This window comes from Lethenteron reissneri, chromosome 20 (genome assembly GCF_015708825.2).
Source record: "Lethenteron reissneri isolate LAM-NWPU_2019-01 chromosome 20, ASM1570882v1, whole genome shotgun sequence".
Taxonomy (NCBI): domain Eukaryota; kingdom Metazoa; phylum Chordata; class Hyperoartia; order Petromyzontiformes; family Petromyzontidae; genus Lethenteron; species Lethenteron reissneri.
The window spans coordinates 14,554,621-14,568,366 of NC_083798.1; the positions used below are offsets into that span (position 1 = coordinate 14,554,621).

The 13,746-nt window shown below is 48.8% G+C and overlaps 1 protein-coding gene across 3 annotated transcripts in view; it reads right to left on the reverse strand.

The window, feature by feature from the left end:
- Positions 1–268: 268 nt before the first annotated feature.
- LOC133344834 (retinoic acid receptor beta-like) overlaps positions 269–13,746 on the reverse strand; it is an 83,704-nt gene continuing 70,226 nt past the window's right edge. For all 3 annotated transcript variants that reach the window (XM_061555061.1, XM_061555062.1, XM_061555063.1), the window contains 4 exons: positions 9,300–9,476; positions 4,963–5,167; positions 3,192–3,350; positions 269–2,511 (listed from right to left, as the gene is read on the reverse strand). In XM_061555061.1, the coding sequence (XP_061411045.1) occupies positions 2,219–2,511; positions 3,192–3,350; positions 4,963–5,167; positions 9,300–9,476 (834 nt within the window). In that variant the 3' untranslated portion in view covers positions 269–2,218. The remainder of the gene's footprint in view (positions 2,512–3,191; positions 3,351–4,962; positions 5,168–9,299; positions 9,477–13,746) is intronic.

The window sequence follows — 13,746 nt, forward strand, 5'->3', positions numbered from 1 at the left end:
GAATTCTCAGAGCACGATTTCATTCTGATTTAAGCACAGAACCACATTTAACGTGATGTTTTTGCTCCCTCAAGTCATTGACGAGCAGGGCTGGGACGATCAACTCTCTTCGCTTGAAAAAATGAAACCATTGATGAACAGTTTAAATTACAGGCAGTTGCCTGGATTCGAAATAAAGATCTGCAACATTCCACCCAGCCACCTTCCAACGTGCGTTTTTTACAAAATGTTCACGCACTAAAAAAAACTGAACACCACACCACAAAGCTGTACGCACAGTCAAATTTATTCTGTTCAAATTGGTCCGCCTTTGCCGACTCGAGGAGACGCAGTACAAACAGTTAGCAAAGTGTACAAAAGCAGGCGGGGTCGTGGAAGCTCCGGCCGAAGGAAATCCGCGTGTGCGCGACGGACGCCGTGAAGCTCCAACAGCAGCGGCACGCTGGCGCCACATGAAGGGCGTGCGTTGCGATGCAACCGGGGCTCAAATCCAGCTGGGATCGGTGACCCAGAAAATGCTTCCCGCACCCGGCATGCCACATCCAGTATACCTTTCAATATGGCTGTTGGCTACTCATCACTTGCAACCAACTTCAGTCTTACCAGCAACCCGGGAAATATTTCCAGGCCTGGTAGACCACATCCATAATACCTCTCACTATGGCTGTGGCTATTAGTCACGTGCCACCTACTTCTGTCTTTTCCGTGACCCGGAACATATTTCCGCATCTGGCACACCACATCCAGTATACCACTCACAAAATCTGTGATTGCGAGTCACGTGTCACTTACTCGAGTCTTACCGGTGACCCAGGCAATATTCAGTGCAATATTAAGCCCTGGATACGACCGATCTCCACTCGGCTCCGACCGACTTAGTGGCAGCTAAAGAACGAGCGACGCCTTCCCGTGAGCGCAGAGACCCCGTGGTGGTGGTGGCGGCGCCCCAACATGGACACGCTGTACACACATGGGGGGTGTGATTTCAAGCCAGCGACACATCAGCAACGGATATTTTAGCAGTTACAAAAATAAAAATATCTGCTTTATACCTGATTGCAGCATCTCCAAAAGGCATCTGCAGACACTGTATTCCAGGCGAATAATGCATTATGATGAGAAAATTAAAAAGGTTCAATATAAGCGTCTTAACCTGTACAGGAATTTAATGCGGATTGCGTTGTAGCTTAATATGATTTTGTTTGATATAACAAAAATATACTGCCAGTAAAAATGTACTTTCTCAAACAATGACTTTCTCGTAAACCCACGTGTGAAGTGATTAGGTCACGAAAACCTAAAACCGTTGGTCGAATAATCTTGTCTGGTAAGTTTGACCGGTTGGATTTTTTATACTGCAAACTGAATGCTTGAAGGCTGCAATGAAAACCATTTTAAAATATTACATAAATATCATACAAATTCATAAATGGACACAATTACAGTTGCGTACATTCCATTTCATTAGAACACAAAAAAGAGAAATTGAGAAAAAAATACAAAAAAGACAACCGTCAATGTTTCCTGACAAACATTTTCATGCAGTCTGCTGTTCCAAACGATGTCCTTGTAGTGGACACTCATGGAATTAAGGAGCTCGTGGCGTGTGTGCTGAGCTGGTTCAGTTCAGCTTCACTATCCAGTCATTCTCTTCAAGCACATTTCTCCACAATTTTCTCCGTAAGTGCACTGTCTCCAGTCGCCGGTCCTCAATTCATGTCCAAGGTCTTGCTTGAGAGACCACTAAGCTAAAACTTTCCACATCATTAAAATCCCTTTTGCACCAAGGGTGAAATTCGCCTCAGTACGTTCCTACTTAAAAACAAATCAACCTTTCCTTCTCGCCAAGTGAAAACCCTGTATTTACTTTCATACGATTGTAACAGCCTGGCTGATGGTCAGCCTCTTCCAAGCATTCCTGTGCAATTTACAACTTTTTCAACCCTGTACGTTATTTGGCCAATTTTTATTCATGAATAACTCAACCTTTCTCTCCTTTTTTTTTCTTTGCACCAGCCCATTTCGAGACAAACAGAACATGCCGATAATGTCCGCCGTCGAGCAATCGTGCTCGTCCTCCGGAACCATCCGGTGAAACCCACGTTGTTTTATTCAAGATTTGCCGTTTCAAGATATCTGAACGTTCCAGCCGCAGAGTCACAGCAGCCAGACGAGGCCGGGGGGGGGGGGGGGGCTACCCCCCACTCCCAGTCCTTCATCAAAACGGCGGCGCAAGCGACGTCTGTCCCACGGGGACAGCCAAGCAAGGCGGAGACTCCAGACCGTCCAGGGCCCTCTTGCCGGGCTTCACGTCCTCGGCATCGCCGTCACCGGTATCCTCGCTTGCGGTGGTGATGCGCGTGTCCGACAGGTCGGCCGAGCCGCTGCCCTTGCAGACCACCGGCGCCGGCGACAGCTCCTCCGCGTTGTCCATGTTCTCGAGCATCTCTTGGATGAGCGGCGGCATGGAGCCTGGGATCTCCATCTTGAGCGTGATCACGCGTTCCGAACCTGCGAAAGGTGACAGCAGTGGTGAGGTGGGTGCTCACGTTTTCTATCATTGTGCTGCGTAATAATAGGTGAGAGGGTAAAATGCAGCGCTGAGATTTCTTGCTCAGGTCACTGCTGGCGGAAAGGGCCTCCATTAGAGGCCTACTCTTCCACGGTGGCCGGTATTTGGCTGCTATATACTTCCACACAATAAGCCACTTCATTGGGCTATCATTTGTGGCCAGGTCACTATTGAAAAAGAGCTATATAGCTCAGTGGACCTTACCGAGTAAAATAAAAATAGTTTAATTTTAGGTGGGAGAACCCACACTTAACCCCACTATACACAACCTGTCGATCGACTAACTGGCTGGACAAAGACAGGGAGAGGCTTGAAGAAACTTGCAGCATTGTTTCAACTGCCACACTGGGAGATGTAACCGGTGACCTCTGGACTGCACTAATAATTACACAATGGCAGCATCCCCCTGGGAGGATTCGGCCAATATTTCCCCAGGGTTGCAATACAAATATACACAGGTATAACAAATCATACTTGTACTTGGGGGAGCAATCGCTCGGGGTAGGGGGGGGGGACCAACATACACATGGGCACAGCCACAAGCCACAAACACTCTTGCCCATGAAACCACACAAGAGCAGGTAGAGTGGCACTTGGAGTGCCCCTGGTGGCCACGAACCTTTGGCGCTGATGCCACGGAGGTCGGTGATCTTCATGAGCATCTTGGGGAACATGTGCGGCTTGGTGGGCCGGCGTCGCCTCACGTACAACTTCAGCGTCTCGACCAGCGGCTCCTGCAGCCGCTCCACCTTGTGTGGGTCCTCCAGGTCCTGCCGGTCTGCGGAGCCACCCGACGAGCCACATTCTTGTTAGCGATCATACTACTGTACTGTTCAAAATAATCGATGCTTCGAGTTTCCTGGCTGGCTGCTGGCTGGGCTCCTCTCCACCCCAACAATAATAATTATATTATTAGTGGCTGCGGGCCGTTGCCTTCGAAGCTAGCTGGGTAGCTGACTTAAACGGGATTTTCCGTGTGGCAAATAAACTTTGGATTGGATTGAAACGGTGGAAGATGTTCGGAAGACATCGAATAGGTCGCGACACTGAATAGGTGAGTCATGAATATAGAAGACTGACTCGGTTCATTTAAAATTGCTTGTACTTTTACATTTATGATCCTATTAATGTAATAACTTTGCCAGAATATACCTTAAACCCTCGAGAATTTAAATGAAATCCTCACTATACATTATCTTGACGTTTTATTACAACATAAAAAGTAGATTACAGCACTTTTAGTGCTCCGAGTACAGGATTGTGAGAAGGGTATGAAAATGACAGCTGCATGTAATTTTTCGTTGCAGATCAACGGGTTCTCTCCTAACAATATTCATAATAATAAGTAGAAAGGTGCAGCCCAGTAATGGCCTGCTTATGTCACTCCTGGCAGAACGGTATTTTTGGCCTACTATTCCACACTGGCTAGATGTCTCCGAATAGATGGGGAGGACTCACCCTTAAACCCCCCACTTGCGTCCTCCGGTAGACTGTGGTGAACCCATTTACATTGCTGGGTAGACAGAAGTGGTGGAGGTCGAATCGGTGACATTTTGATAAAGGGTAAACCGTGGTGGCGTGGTGGTTAGCACACTGCACAATGAACCCGGCAAACCGAGTTTTATTCTCATCCAGTACTAACATCAGTGTCGACCGAACTCATTGGAGACCTTCTTTAGGTTTACTCAGCATTAAACGGCCACCTGGTGTGGTGTGTAAACACCAGCACTGGGAAGACAAAGGTGGCCGGGCTAGGTATAGGCCACACAAACCTCCCCCCCCCCCCCCACTCGTAAATGCCGCAACAATCTGTAGAAGCTACATGGGGGATCTACAGCATTGTCTTTTGTGTCTGTGTACAGCGCTTTGTAAAACAACGGCTGGATGGGGACCTCCCCACGCGGCGCTTGACTTGGCATTCCATGCCGCCATCTCTTTCCCAACTTCTTAGAATAACCTCGCTCAATTCACGAAATGTGTCCGGCTCATATCGATCGCAACTCAAGTCATGCCGTTACGCGGCTTGGCGCCCGGCACATTGGGCCTTGGGGCCTGCGCTCAACAAGCGCGATTAAAAACAAACAGTCGTCTCCCTCCCCCTGTCCCTTTCTTTTCCCCCGGTATGTTAGTTATCTTCTCCCCTTACCCGTTTCCCCTCCCCATATAAACCTTCATGTTCCCCGCACGTGGTCCCCATCTGGGTGGGGCCAGAGAGCCCCATCCCCCCCCCCCCCCTTTCATTGGACACCTGCCGCGTCGAATTCGGGCTTCTGTTCGCGGAGTTTCTATTTTGCACCGGGCTATCGTTAAGTGGTACTAACATTTTTATAAAGAGTCGTGTTTAACAGTGACCGACAACGGAGCCGCCAAGGCGAACACGACCGACCGACCTCCACAGATGAGGCAGATGGCGCTGAGCAGCCCGGCCTCCGCATCGTCCATCTCCAGCGGCAGCAGCTGGGCCGCGAAGGCGAACACGTAGTCGGTGAGCGGCCCGAAGCCCGCGTTGTGCATCTGCGTGCGGTTGAGCGTCAGCCCGTCCGAGAACGTCATTGTGTCCTGCTCCGGCGTGTAGCGACTGCAGATCCTCAAGATCTGGTGCGACAATCGGTGGGGAGAGAGGGGAGCAGCGATGTCACGTGAGCGTGTTGTTATTGCCGTGATCTATCGACTGCTGGATGAAGGCATCCTCCTCCCCCCCCCCCTTCCTCAGAACAATGTCGCCACCGCCATCCTTCACGCGACTGCGATGCCAAGATCCACCTGGCTTAGCAGTGGGGAACATCCTTGCCGAGGGATGACTAGGACTTTCAAATACCTTTGGCGGGCCACACAATAACAGATCATTCATAATCATCATCACCCATGATCAACCAACTGCTGGATGAGGGTCTTGGCCAGCCGTCACCAACTCTCTCTCATAATCCTGCAAAGTAATCATCCTCTTACAACCTGCAAATGAGCTGATTTCATCACTCCATCTCTGTGGTAGACGTCCGTACAGACGTGTTTCCTTCCTTTGGCTCCCACACCATCGTAAGTCTCGACCATCAACGATCATCCATTCTAACAAGGCGTCCTGCGTAAGCCCACTTACTTTTTTAACAGTCAATTATGATTCATCTCGGCGGTGGAGTGGTGCACAGTCGTCCGTGCACTGCATTATGAACTTGGCCACCTGGGCTCGATTCAAGGTCCCAATCGAGCTGAACCTAGCCACCACCCGAGTGAAATCAGAACCAGTCTCGGCTCCTCGCCTTGCCAACCCGCATGGCAAAGCACGGTCAAACAACCCCCGTGACCTACACAGCGTGGGGATGAACTCTTACAGCAGTGGATTGACAAAAAGGGCTGAAAACGATCGTTTGTTACATTAGTGTTCTTATTATGACGCCTCCAACATGCATACATGTTTTGATCTTCGCATGCAGCTCTTACTGTCTGGTTACAAGTGTAATTCTATGCACATATCGCTGCACATACAGTGGCATAATCGTCAAAACGCCCTTGGGCTGGATTTGGCCTCGCGCCCAGACAGAGTCACGGGGTGCAGCCGTGACTCGCCCTTAAATCTAAATCCCCCGAGTTTGTTTGGCACGGCACTTGAGTCTGTTTCAGCCTCGAAGACAGATAGACATTTGAGGATCATTTGTGAATGCCCACACCCTCCGAAACGCGGCACTCCATCAGCCCTTATTGATATGTGCCTCGCACAGTCCCAAAATGATACAGTGTTACTGCCAGCACGGCAGACCTTGTGTTTGTGATAAGCTTCAAGAGGCACTGCAGAGGCAAGATAAGGTTAATGGAATTCAATTTCAAGGGTGCATATAATCAATCAGTTATAATGATTTTTTTTGTGCAAAATTGGGGAACCGATATTGTTGAATCGATTGTGTATATTCAAAGAACGTGAAAATTGTTATTCATATATTTTAGAGCGTAACTGAACAATCATGCAACAATGTAAAAAGCAAAAACACCACGATGACAAAACAAAAGCACAATGTGCCCTAACTCTCTCGCAACAGCCCGGACACCCCATTATAAAGCAACTTTTCCAGGCTATCGCACAACTCATCTCACCGAGTGAGCCATCATGGAGCAGCTAAGCTCATCACTCCACACGCAGAGAATGGGCGACATCTCCCCAAATGAAGGTCGCGGGTAATCGATGGTGAGTGTAGGGGGTGGGGGTCAGTCGGTGGTGGTGGTGGTGGTGGGGGGTACTACTTGCGCCCCCCACCTTGCTGTCGGGCTTACGACTGGTCGCACACGGAACGACAATCGGCGCAAAGGGGGCGACATTATTCCAGGAGCAGGACGTAAAGGTCAAGCGGCGCCGAGTTGCGACGGAGTCACTCCCGCCACGCGCACTACGTACGACCGAGCGACGGACAGCAAAGAAGAACAAAGCAATCCGCACGGAGAGATGAAGCGGATACCGCCGCTGCAAATGCCGGGCAGTTTGGTCACAAGCGATTAACCAAACGGAGGAGGGCGACGGGCAGTAGCAAACGACGCAGCGTGAAAAGTGCAACACCAGAGGAGGTGCGTGCCAATCGGCGCGAGCTGCCGCGAGCCGCGCGACGCCTCACTTCGTGCGGGAATGGAATCAATCGCGTGACGAGCGAAACGGCTACTTGACGCGCCTCACTCCCAGCGCTTGACAAAACAGCGGCAAATAACACACGCAGCCATGCAGGACAACAGCCAGCTGGCTTCTCCTATTAAGAAGGCCTCAGCCTTAACAGTCTCTGTAAGCACGCATTATAGCACGGTCTTACCTACCCAATTAATTTGAGTTTTATGTTGGAATTTCCACAGTGCTGACTTGCAGACAGGGTGCTTTTGGAAATGACTAGCCGGCAGTGTTTGTTTAACAAGCCTGAGCCCTCCGGATGGGTCCAAAATGTATTTGTTTAAATAAAATACAGTACAGTACTGCGCAGATGATTTGCCGCGCGCCGAGGTACATGCGGATATGTTAAAACGGTCGGATAAATCCAAAATTCCTGCACCGGGTGTGGGCGGTTAAACCATCGGGGTGGATATTTGATGGTCGAATATGTGACGATTTTGGTCTGAAAAGTACCATGGGCTGATGAACTAACAATTTTATATATATTTATGTAGAGACAACCAGGTCTGCTTATTCATTCCATGATCGAAATGTATTTTTGTAAATTCTCAACAATCGCACGTTTCAACACACATTGTGAGAACAGCTTTCTCTACAAGGATGAAAGCGGGAGAGAGAGGTTAACGTGCATAACAATCGCGGAAAAAAATTCGTAAACCAAAAATGCTCTCCGCATCATGGTCCGTGGCCTTAACGGTGGCATGGACGCAGAAAAAAAAACCAATATCGCGCTTTTCTTTTGTTTTGTAGAGCCCGTGATGCATTGTTAGGCTGGTCAGAGAAAGCACACGAGGTTAAATCATCCCCACAGGGACTGAAATATGACTTCGAGTATCGGTCAATTGCGGTCACTTAATCTGTCTTTCTGGCAGGGCCTGACAGTTTAAAGGACAATCTTTTTCAACAAGCTGGCAAAAAAAATATTGCTCAAAAACATATGACCGTAAAAGAAGAACAGATACAGACTCACACACAACATTCTGTTAGCGGCATGGGCTGATGGAAATCTGACATTCAGTGATGGTGGGGAAATAGAATACACGGACAAGAGTTTGGAGTCGACGGCACCCAATTGTACGTTAATAAATGTGTCCTTTACGTGCGTCTGTTTACAATAAATAGAGACAACATGGTGCCACGATATAATTGCGCACGTCGAAACGCGGTCTGCGTAGAAACGCAACCATTTGTCATGCGACTTGGGTTGGACTGCCACGGAATTAATTACGTACATCGGCGAAATATTACATTTCCTGGCAATGGAAATATTCAGCAGTGATCGCAGCGTAACATATCAGCGAATGTGCTGCAAGTGTAAAAGAGACGACATTTACAACAAAAAAGTTAACCCTGTGGAATTGCATTTCACAATAAACCAGGCGCGTACAATACAATCACATCTTTTTTTTTTCCTCAGTTTTTTTTTTATCTTTTCCCCTCATGTTATCCAGATTGTGCTATGTCAGCGTCACATCACGAGGTGGAAGAATCCGTTCGGGGGGCAAGCAACCTTTCCACATCCTTTGCACATGAGAGTAACGTTCATCGCGACAATCATTAGTGATCGGGCTGAGACCATTAAACAAGTCGCTACACTTGAGGGCCCAGTTTAATCACAGGCGGCTGGCCTGGATCCGTGAGAAGTGGCGACGGCCTTCAGCCCGCAGTGGACTGCTGATGATGATGATGATGCCGAGTGTTCCACAACAATTCACGAGTGCAAAACGAGTGATTTTATTAAGCAGGTAAGCGAGTGACCGTTAACTTGAAAAGTAAGCGATCGTTGCGCCAGACATGGCGACGGCTTGGGGAGGCCCTCATCCAGCAGTGGACTGCTGATGATGATGATGCCAAGTGTTCCACAACAATTCACGAGAGCAAAACGAGTGATTTTATTAAGCAGGTAAGCGAGTGACCGTTAACTTGAGAAGTGAGCGATCGTTGCGCCAGACATGGCGACGGCTCGGGGAGGCCTTCATCCAGCAGTGGATAGAGATCTCAGGGCTCCTGACGATAACTCAGCAAGTGCGCTAACGCAAAGAGTCGTTGAGCGAGTGAACGAGCGAGGGGCAACCGGGGGCTCACCAGAATCTCCAGGCAGGCTGCCTTGAGCAGCGTGATCTGGTCGGCGATGGTCAGGCTGGGAAACCCCGGCAAGCGCTTGGCGAACTCCACGATCTTGACGATGCACTTGGTGGAGAGCTCGCTGAACTTGTCCCACAGGCCCAGGTCCAGCTGCACGCGGTGGTCCGCGCACGAGTTCTGCAGGGAGCAGCGGTGGCAAAGCGCGTTCGCGGGGAGCGCACACACAGACACACATCCGTTGAGACGACTCGTCGAGTCGGAATCGCTTCTTGCGCTCGTGACACTACACGCGCGTGCGATGGAAACGCGTTGGAATCGATCACTCATGATTTACACGTACGTGTGCAAGACGTGTGAAATTATTACGTTTAATTGGGAAAATTACCCGCGACAGTGCGAATAAGAGGAAACGAGAAGCTATTCTTGAATTATTCGTGCTAGGGAAGTTACATTGACTTCATCAGCATAGACACATTTAATTTGAGCGTGTAAAAATGTACGCAAAAATTAGCGCAAATGAAATGACAACATTGTACAAATGATCTGACAATGTTGCATTTTGGTTCCTGGAGTGAACAAAGCTGTACAATTTAAACAGAACAAGTGAGAAAAAACAAGAATCAATAAAAAAAATGAATACAAAATAAAATAATTCAATCTTGCCTTGAATTATGACCCCAAACCATGACAAGTCATTGAAGGGAATGGGAAGGTGAAGCATTATCCAGTCAGTTTGTACTATGGTATACCCAGATGTGCGAGCACATTTTTTCAAGGCCATGTTGTTGTCCAATTAATTACACGAGTACAACACAAGTAAAATCTGGTCGCCTTTTCCAATATGCGTAACGGCTCGTTGCTTCAAGTGATATCAAAATACGTAGCGATAAGAACAAAGGTGGCAGGGATCTTTTTTGTTGCGATTACAGTAGCAGGGAAAAAAAAATATCCGAATGCCTGCAATGCACTGCTGAAATCGCCACGCTTGGCCACCAAGAGGCAGTAGAGCACGCAAAGGAATCAAGATAATTAATGGGCGCAGTCTTTTAAAGCTTAAGCAACCTGACACCCCGCCCCCCCTTTCTCCATGTTCCTCCCACCTCGCCCCACACGAGTGGGAATTTTTGGGTTTTGTTTTCGTCTTCAAAATTTTTTTTTAAACCTCAAGCGCGAGTGCGGAGCCCAATTCTCAAGGGGGAGCGCGGCGGGGTCTGAAACGACGGCGTCACAAAGCCTTCAAAGTGCGGCTCTAAAAAGGAGGACTTCCGAGAATCCGACATTCGCCAAAACCCCAATCCAACACTCGCTAACCCCAAACAACCCCGCAGAGTGACCTTGTTTAACGAGGCGCGGGGGGGGGGATCTACAACAACTCAGGAGGGGGCAGCGGCGACAGAGCCCAATGTCTTGACTCTAAGAATTTAGAAAGGGAGGCTGAACCTTCAGTAGAGAGAGAGAGGGAGGATAGTTGGAGGGGGGGGGGGGGGCAGCCCCAACCAGACCCTACGGGGCTGTACCGTAAACCCATTACGTCGCTGCTCAAAAGGCCCCACAACCCTGGCCCTGTTTCTGGTGCCTGTTGGAGGACAATCTATTTTCCGTCTTCGTTAACAAAGCCCTTATTTTTCAGCGTGTGACTCTAACGGTTATTAACACGGCGGCGGCTGCGGCCACGCGGCCCCGCTCGCCCGTGGGCAGGCTAAAAGGGCCTTCCTCTCCGATGATGGATTGAGTGTTTCCTTGATGGATGACAGGGCCCATGTGTGCCCTTGGGCTGCCTGACCTCTGAACCGGCAGATCGCAGCTTATTTTCTACGCCGTACGGACACCCGGTAGCCGGCCCCATATGCGTTTCCCCACCATAATTTTTTTGAAATGACTTATTATTATTTTTCCAGAGAGGGCAAGAGAGAGAGCAGGGGGAAGGGGGGGTGCGCTTCAATCACTATCGTGCCCCCCCCCCCACCACCCCCATTCGGTCCAAGTTGAGAAAACGATGGTGACCGCTCGAATGGGCGCATCAGTCATTTCGTGAAAGCGTCTTAACGGTACCGTCGGGCGGGCATAAACAACAGCGACGCTAAGGTGGAACGAATGAGAAGGAAGAAATCTCAGAATGAGGGTCATCCATTTCTAGATATCCCACTAAAATTATAGGGAGAAATTACACAGCGTACAAGATTTTATTTCAAAGCCTCTGTCTACATATCTCTCACCAAATGCAATAATACACTTGGATCTTTTAACTACACTTAAATCTTTTAGCGCTCTCAACCATACACTTTGGCCAACATAGCTGATTAGATTGATTTCAACATTTAGTGGCAAGTAAGCGAAGGGGCATTGATATTTAATAGGAGTGTCTATAAATTGATCATCCTGTTTCAAGCGAGAAGTTCTGACTTGGTTATTCTGCATTTCACAAATTTAATAGGCAGACTTCATCCACGGCCGATGATTGTGTTTATGAATATGTACATCACTTCTGTCCCATGGAAAAATTACATTTATAATTTCTCACTTAAGAAAACAAATCCAACAAACAATGGACCCTTAACTGGAACCATAAATTTCATCCGATTGTTGGTGAAAATACACCCAACATGTTCTTCGTCAACAGCAACGGGGCAAAATCGCCATGGCGATGCGCCTTCAGCCAATTTTTGTCAGTGCGCGAATCTGGATCGCAGCATTCAACAAACCCGGCTGACCCTCTTCGCTTGTTCTAAAAATACGGTGCGGATCTTAATGTGCAAGTCAACACGAGACGTTAATATATGTATCATTGTGCCGTGCCTTCCTGCAGAAATCCACTCGCTTGTGTTGACGTTCCGTCGCCAGGGAGCTACATCCCGTTCTGTGTCTACTTTGCCTACTGCTGGTCGGTAACCTCGGTGCGTTCCGGTCAAGAGCGATACGTTCGCAGAGACGTTCAATTCGATTTCACTCTCGTTCTGTGGGGATGCACTGCTCTGCGACTGTGGTGATCCAGAACAGACCATACAACATCTTAACTATTTTTTATTTCACCAGGTAAGGCCCACTGAACTAGATATCTATTTTTCAGAAGCAACCTGGCTGCCACAAATGATAGCTCAACGAAGCGGCTGATCATGTGGAAATTTACAGCAGCCAAATAATCTAAACGCGCGATGTTGATTCTAAATGTAAAGGAAAAATCTGGAGGACCCGGAGAAAAATCCACGCGACCACGAGGAGAACACGCAAACTGAAAATATACAGCAGGCATCAGGGTTGGGATTAAACCCACGACCTCCTGTATACCAGGCGAGGTAGTTAACATCTAGCAATCCAAAAATACGAAGGGGACATTACAGCGACACACTCTGCTGCTCCTGACATGCTTATCTGGCTTGACCATCTGAATGTGAAATTGTAGTTGTCGTTCCTCTGCATCTCCATCAGTCATACGAAAGAAGAAGACCAAGGTTGTCTGCTGCCATGTGGCCATTTCGATCACGCGGCAGCAGACATTTTCGTGAAACCTCAAACAAAGGGATGATGGCGAAAAACAAACAAAGAGATGATGGCCGGTGGTCGAGACTAACAGCGGAGCGTCAGCGATGGAAGGCAACGTGCCCGAGAGGACTTCAGTAGGCGTATGGATTGACGAAATCAGCTAACGTGCAAGGTGCTTGATGGGATTGCTATTTCGCAGCATCGCGACAGACGGTGACCACTTGGCAAGATCGTCATCCATGGCTGATGTTAATGCAGTGAGTAAGGAGGGCATCGCACTGCAGACTACAAGGGAGAGACCACGTCTGCTGCCATGTAGCCCTCTGTCACATATTCACTGCTGGCCTAACGAGGTTCTTGGTTGGTGCCCTAGGATCCCTGGCCCTTCTTTTTCTTCTTTCGTATGCCAGGATGGAAAAGCAACAGTTTTTAAACACACTGCAATGGAATGCTGCGTTTTTATCCCAACCAATCCAAGGGGGCAGCAGTAGACGCTGAACGAATGGAAGCGACATCAGCAATTCGGCAATTCTTTGATCTTTCCACATTTGTGGAAGTATGGGTGCGCGCATCTCCCATGGTGTGCATGCCTTGCCCAGGGACGCTGGCACAGCTGCTCAAAAAGCATTCCCCTTGGTGCACGACGGCGGCGGTGAGCCCTCCCCTCCAGAGGCCGCGGCGGTCGCGGCGGACACACGCTCGTGCCAGGTCTAATGATTCAGATAACCGCACCCACACTCAGCCGTGCCCAAAGGGTACCTATGACCTACAGGGGACCGTTACACTTTTAACAAGCGATTAATTTTTTTACATGTGCGCATGACATTCTGGGGCTGCTAATTATTGCAATAACATTACAGGAGTTACACGCTCAACAAGGATCATTTTAGACACCGTCGCGAATGGCCAAGGCTAAAATAAGCTTCCTTTGGCGAGAGCCTCCTAAACGCGCGGTCGGCACGGTGCT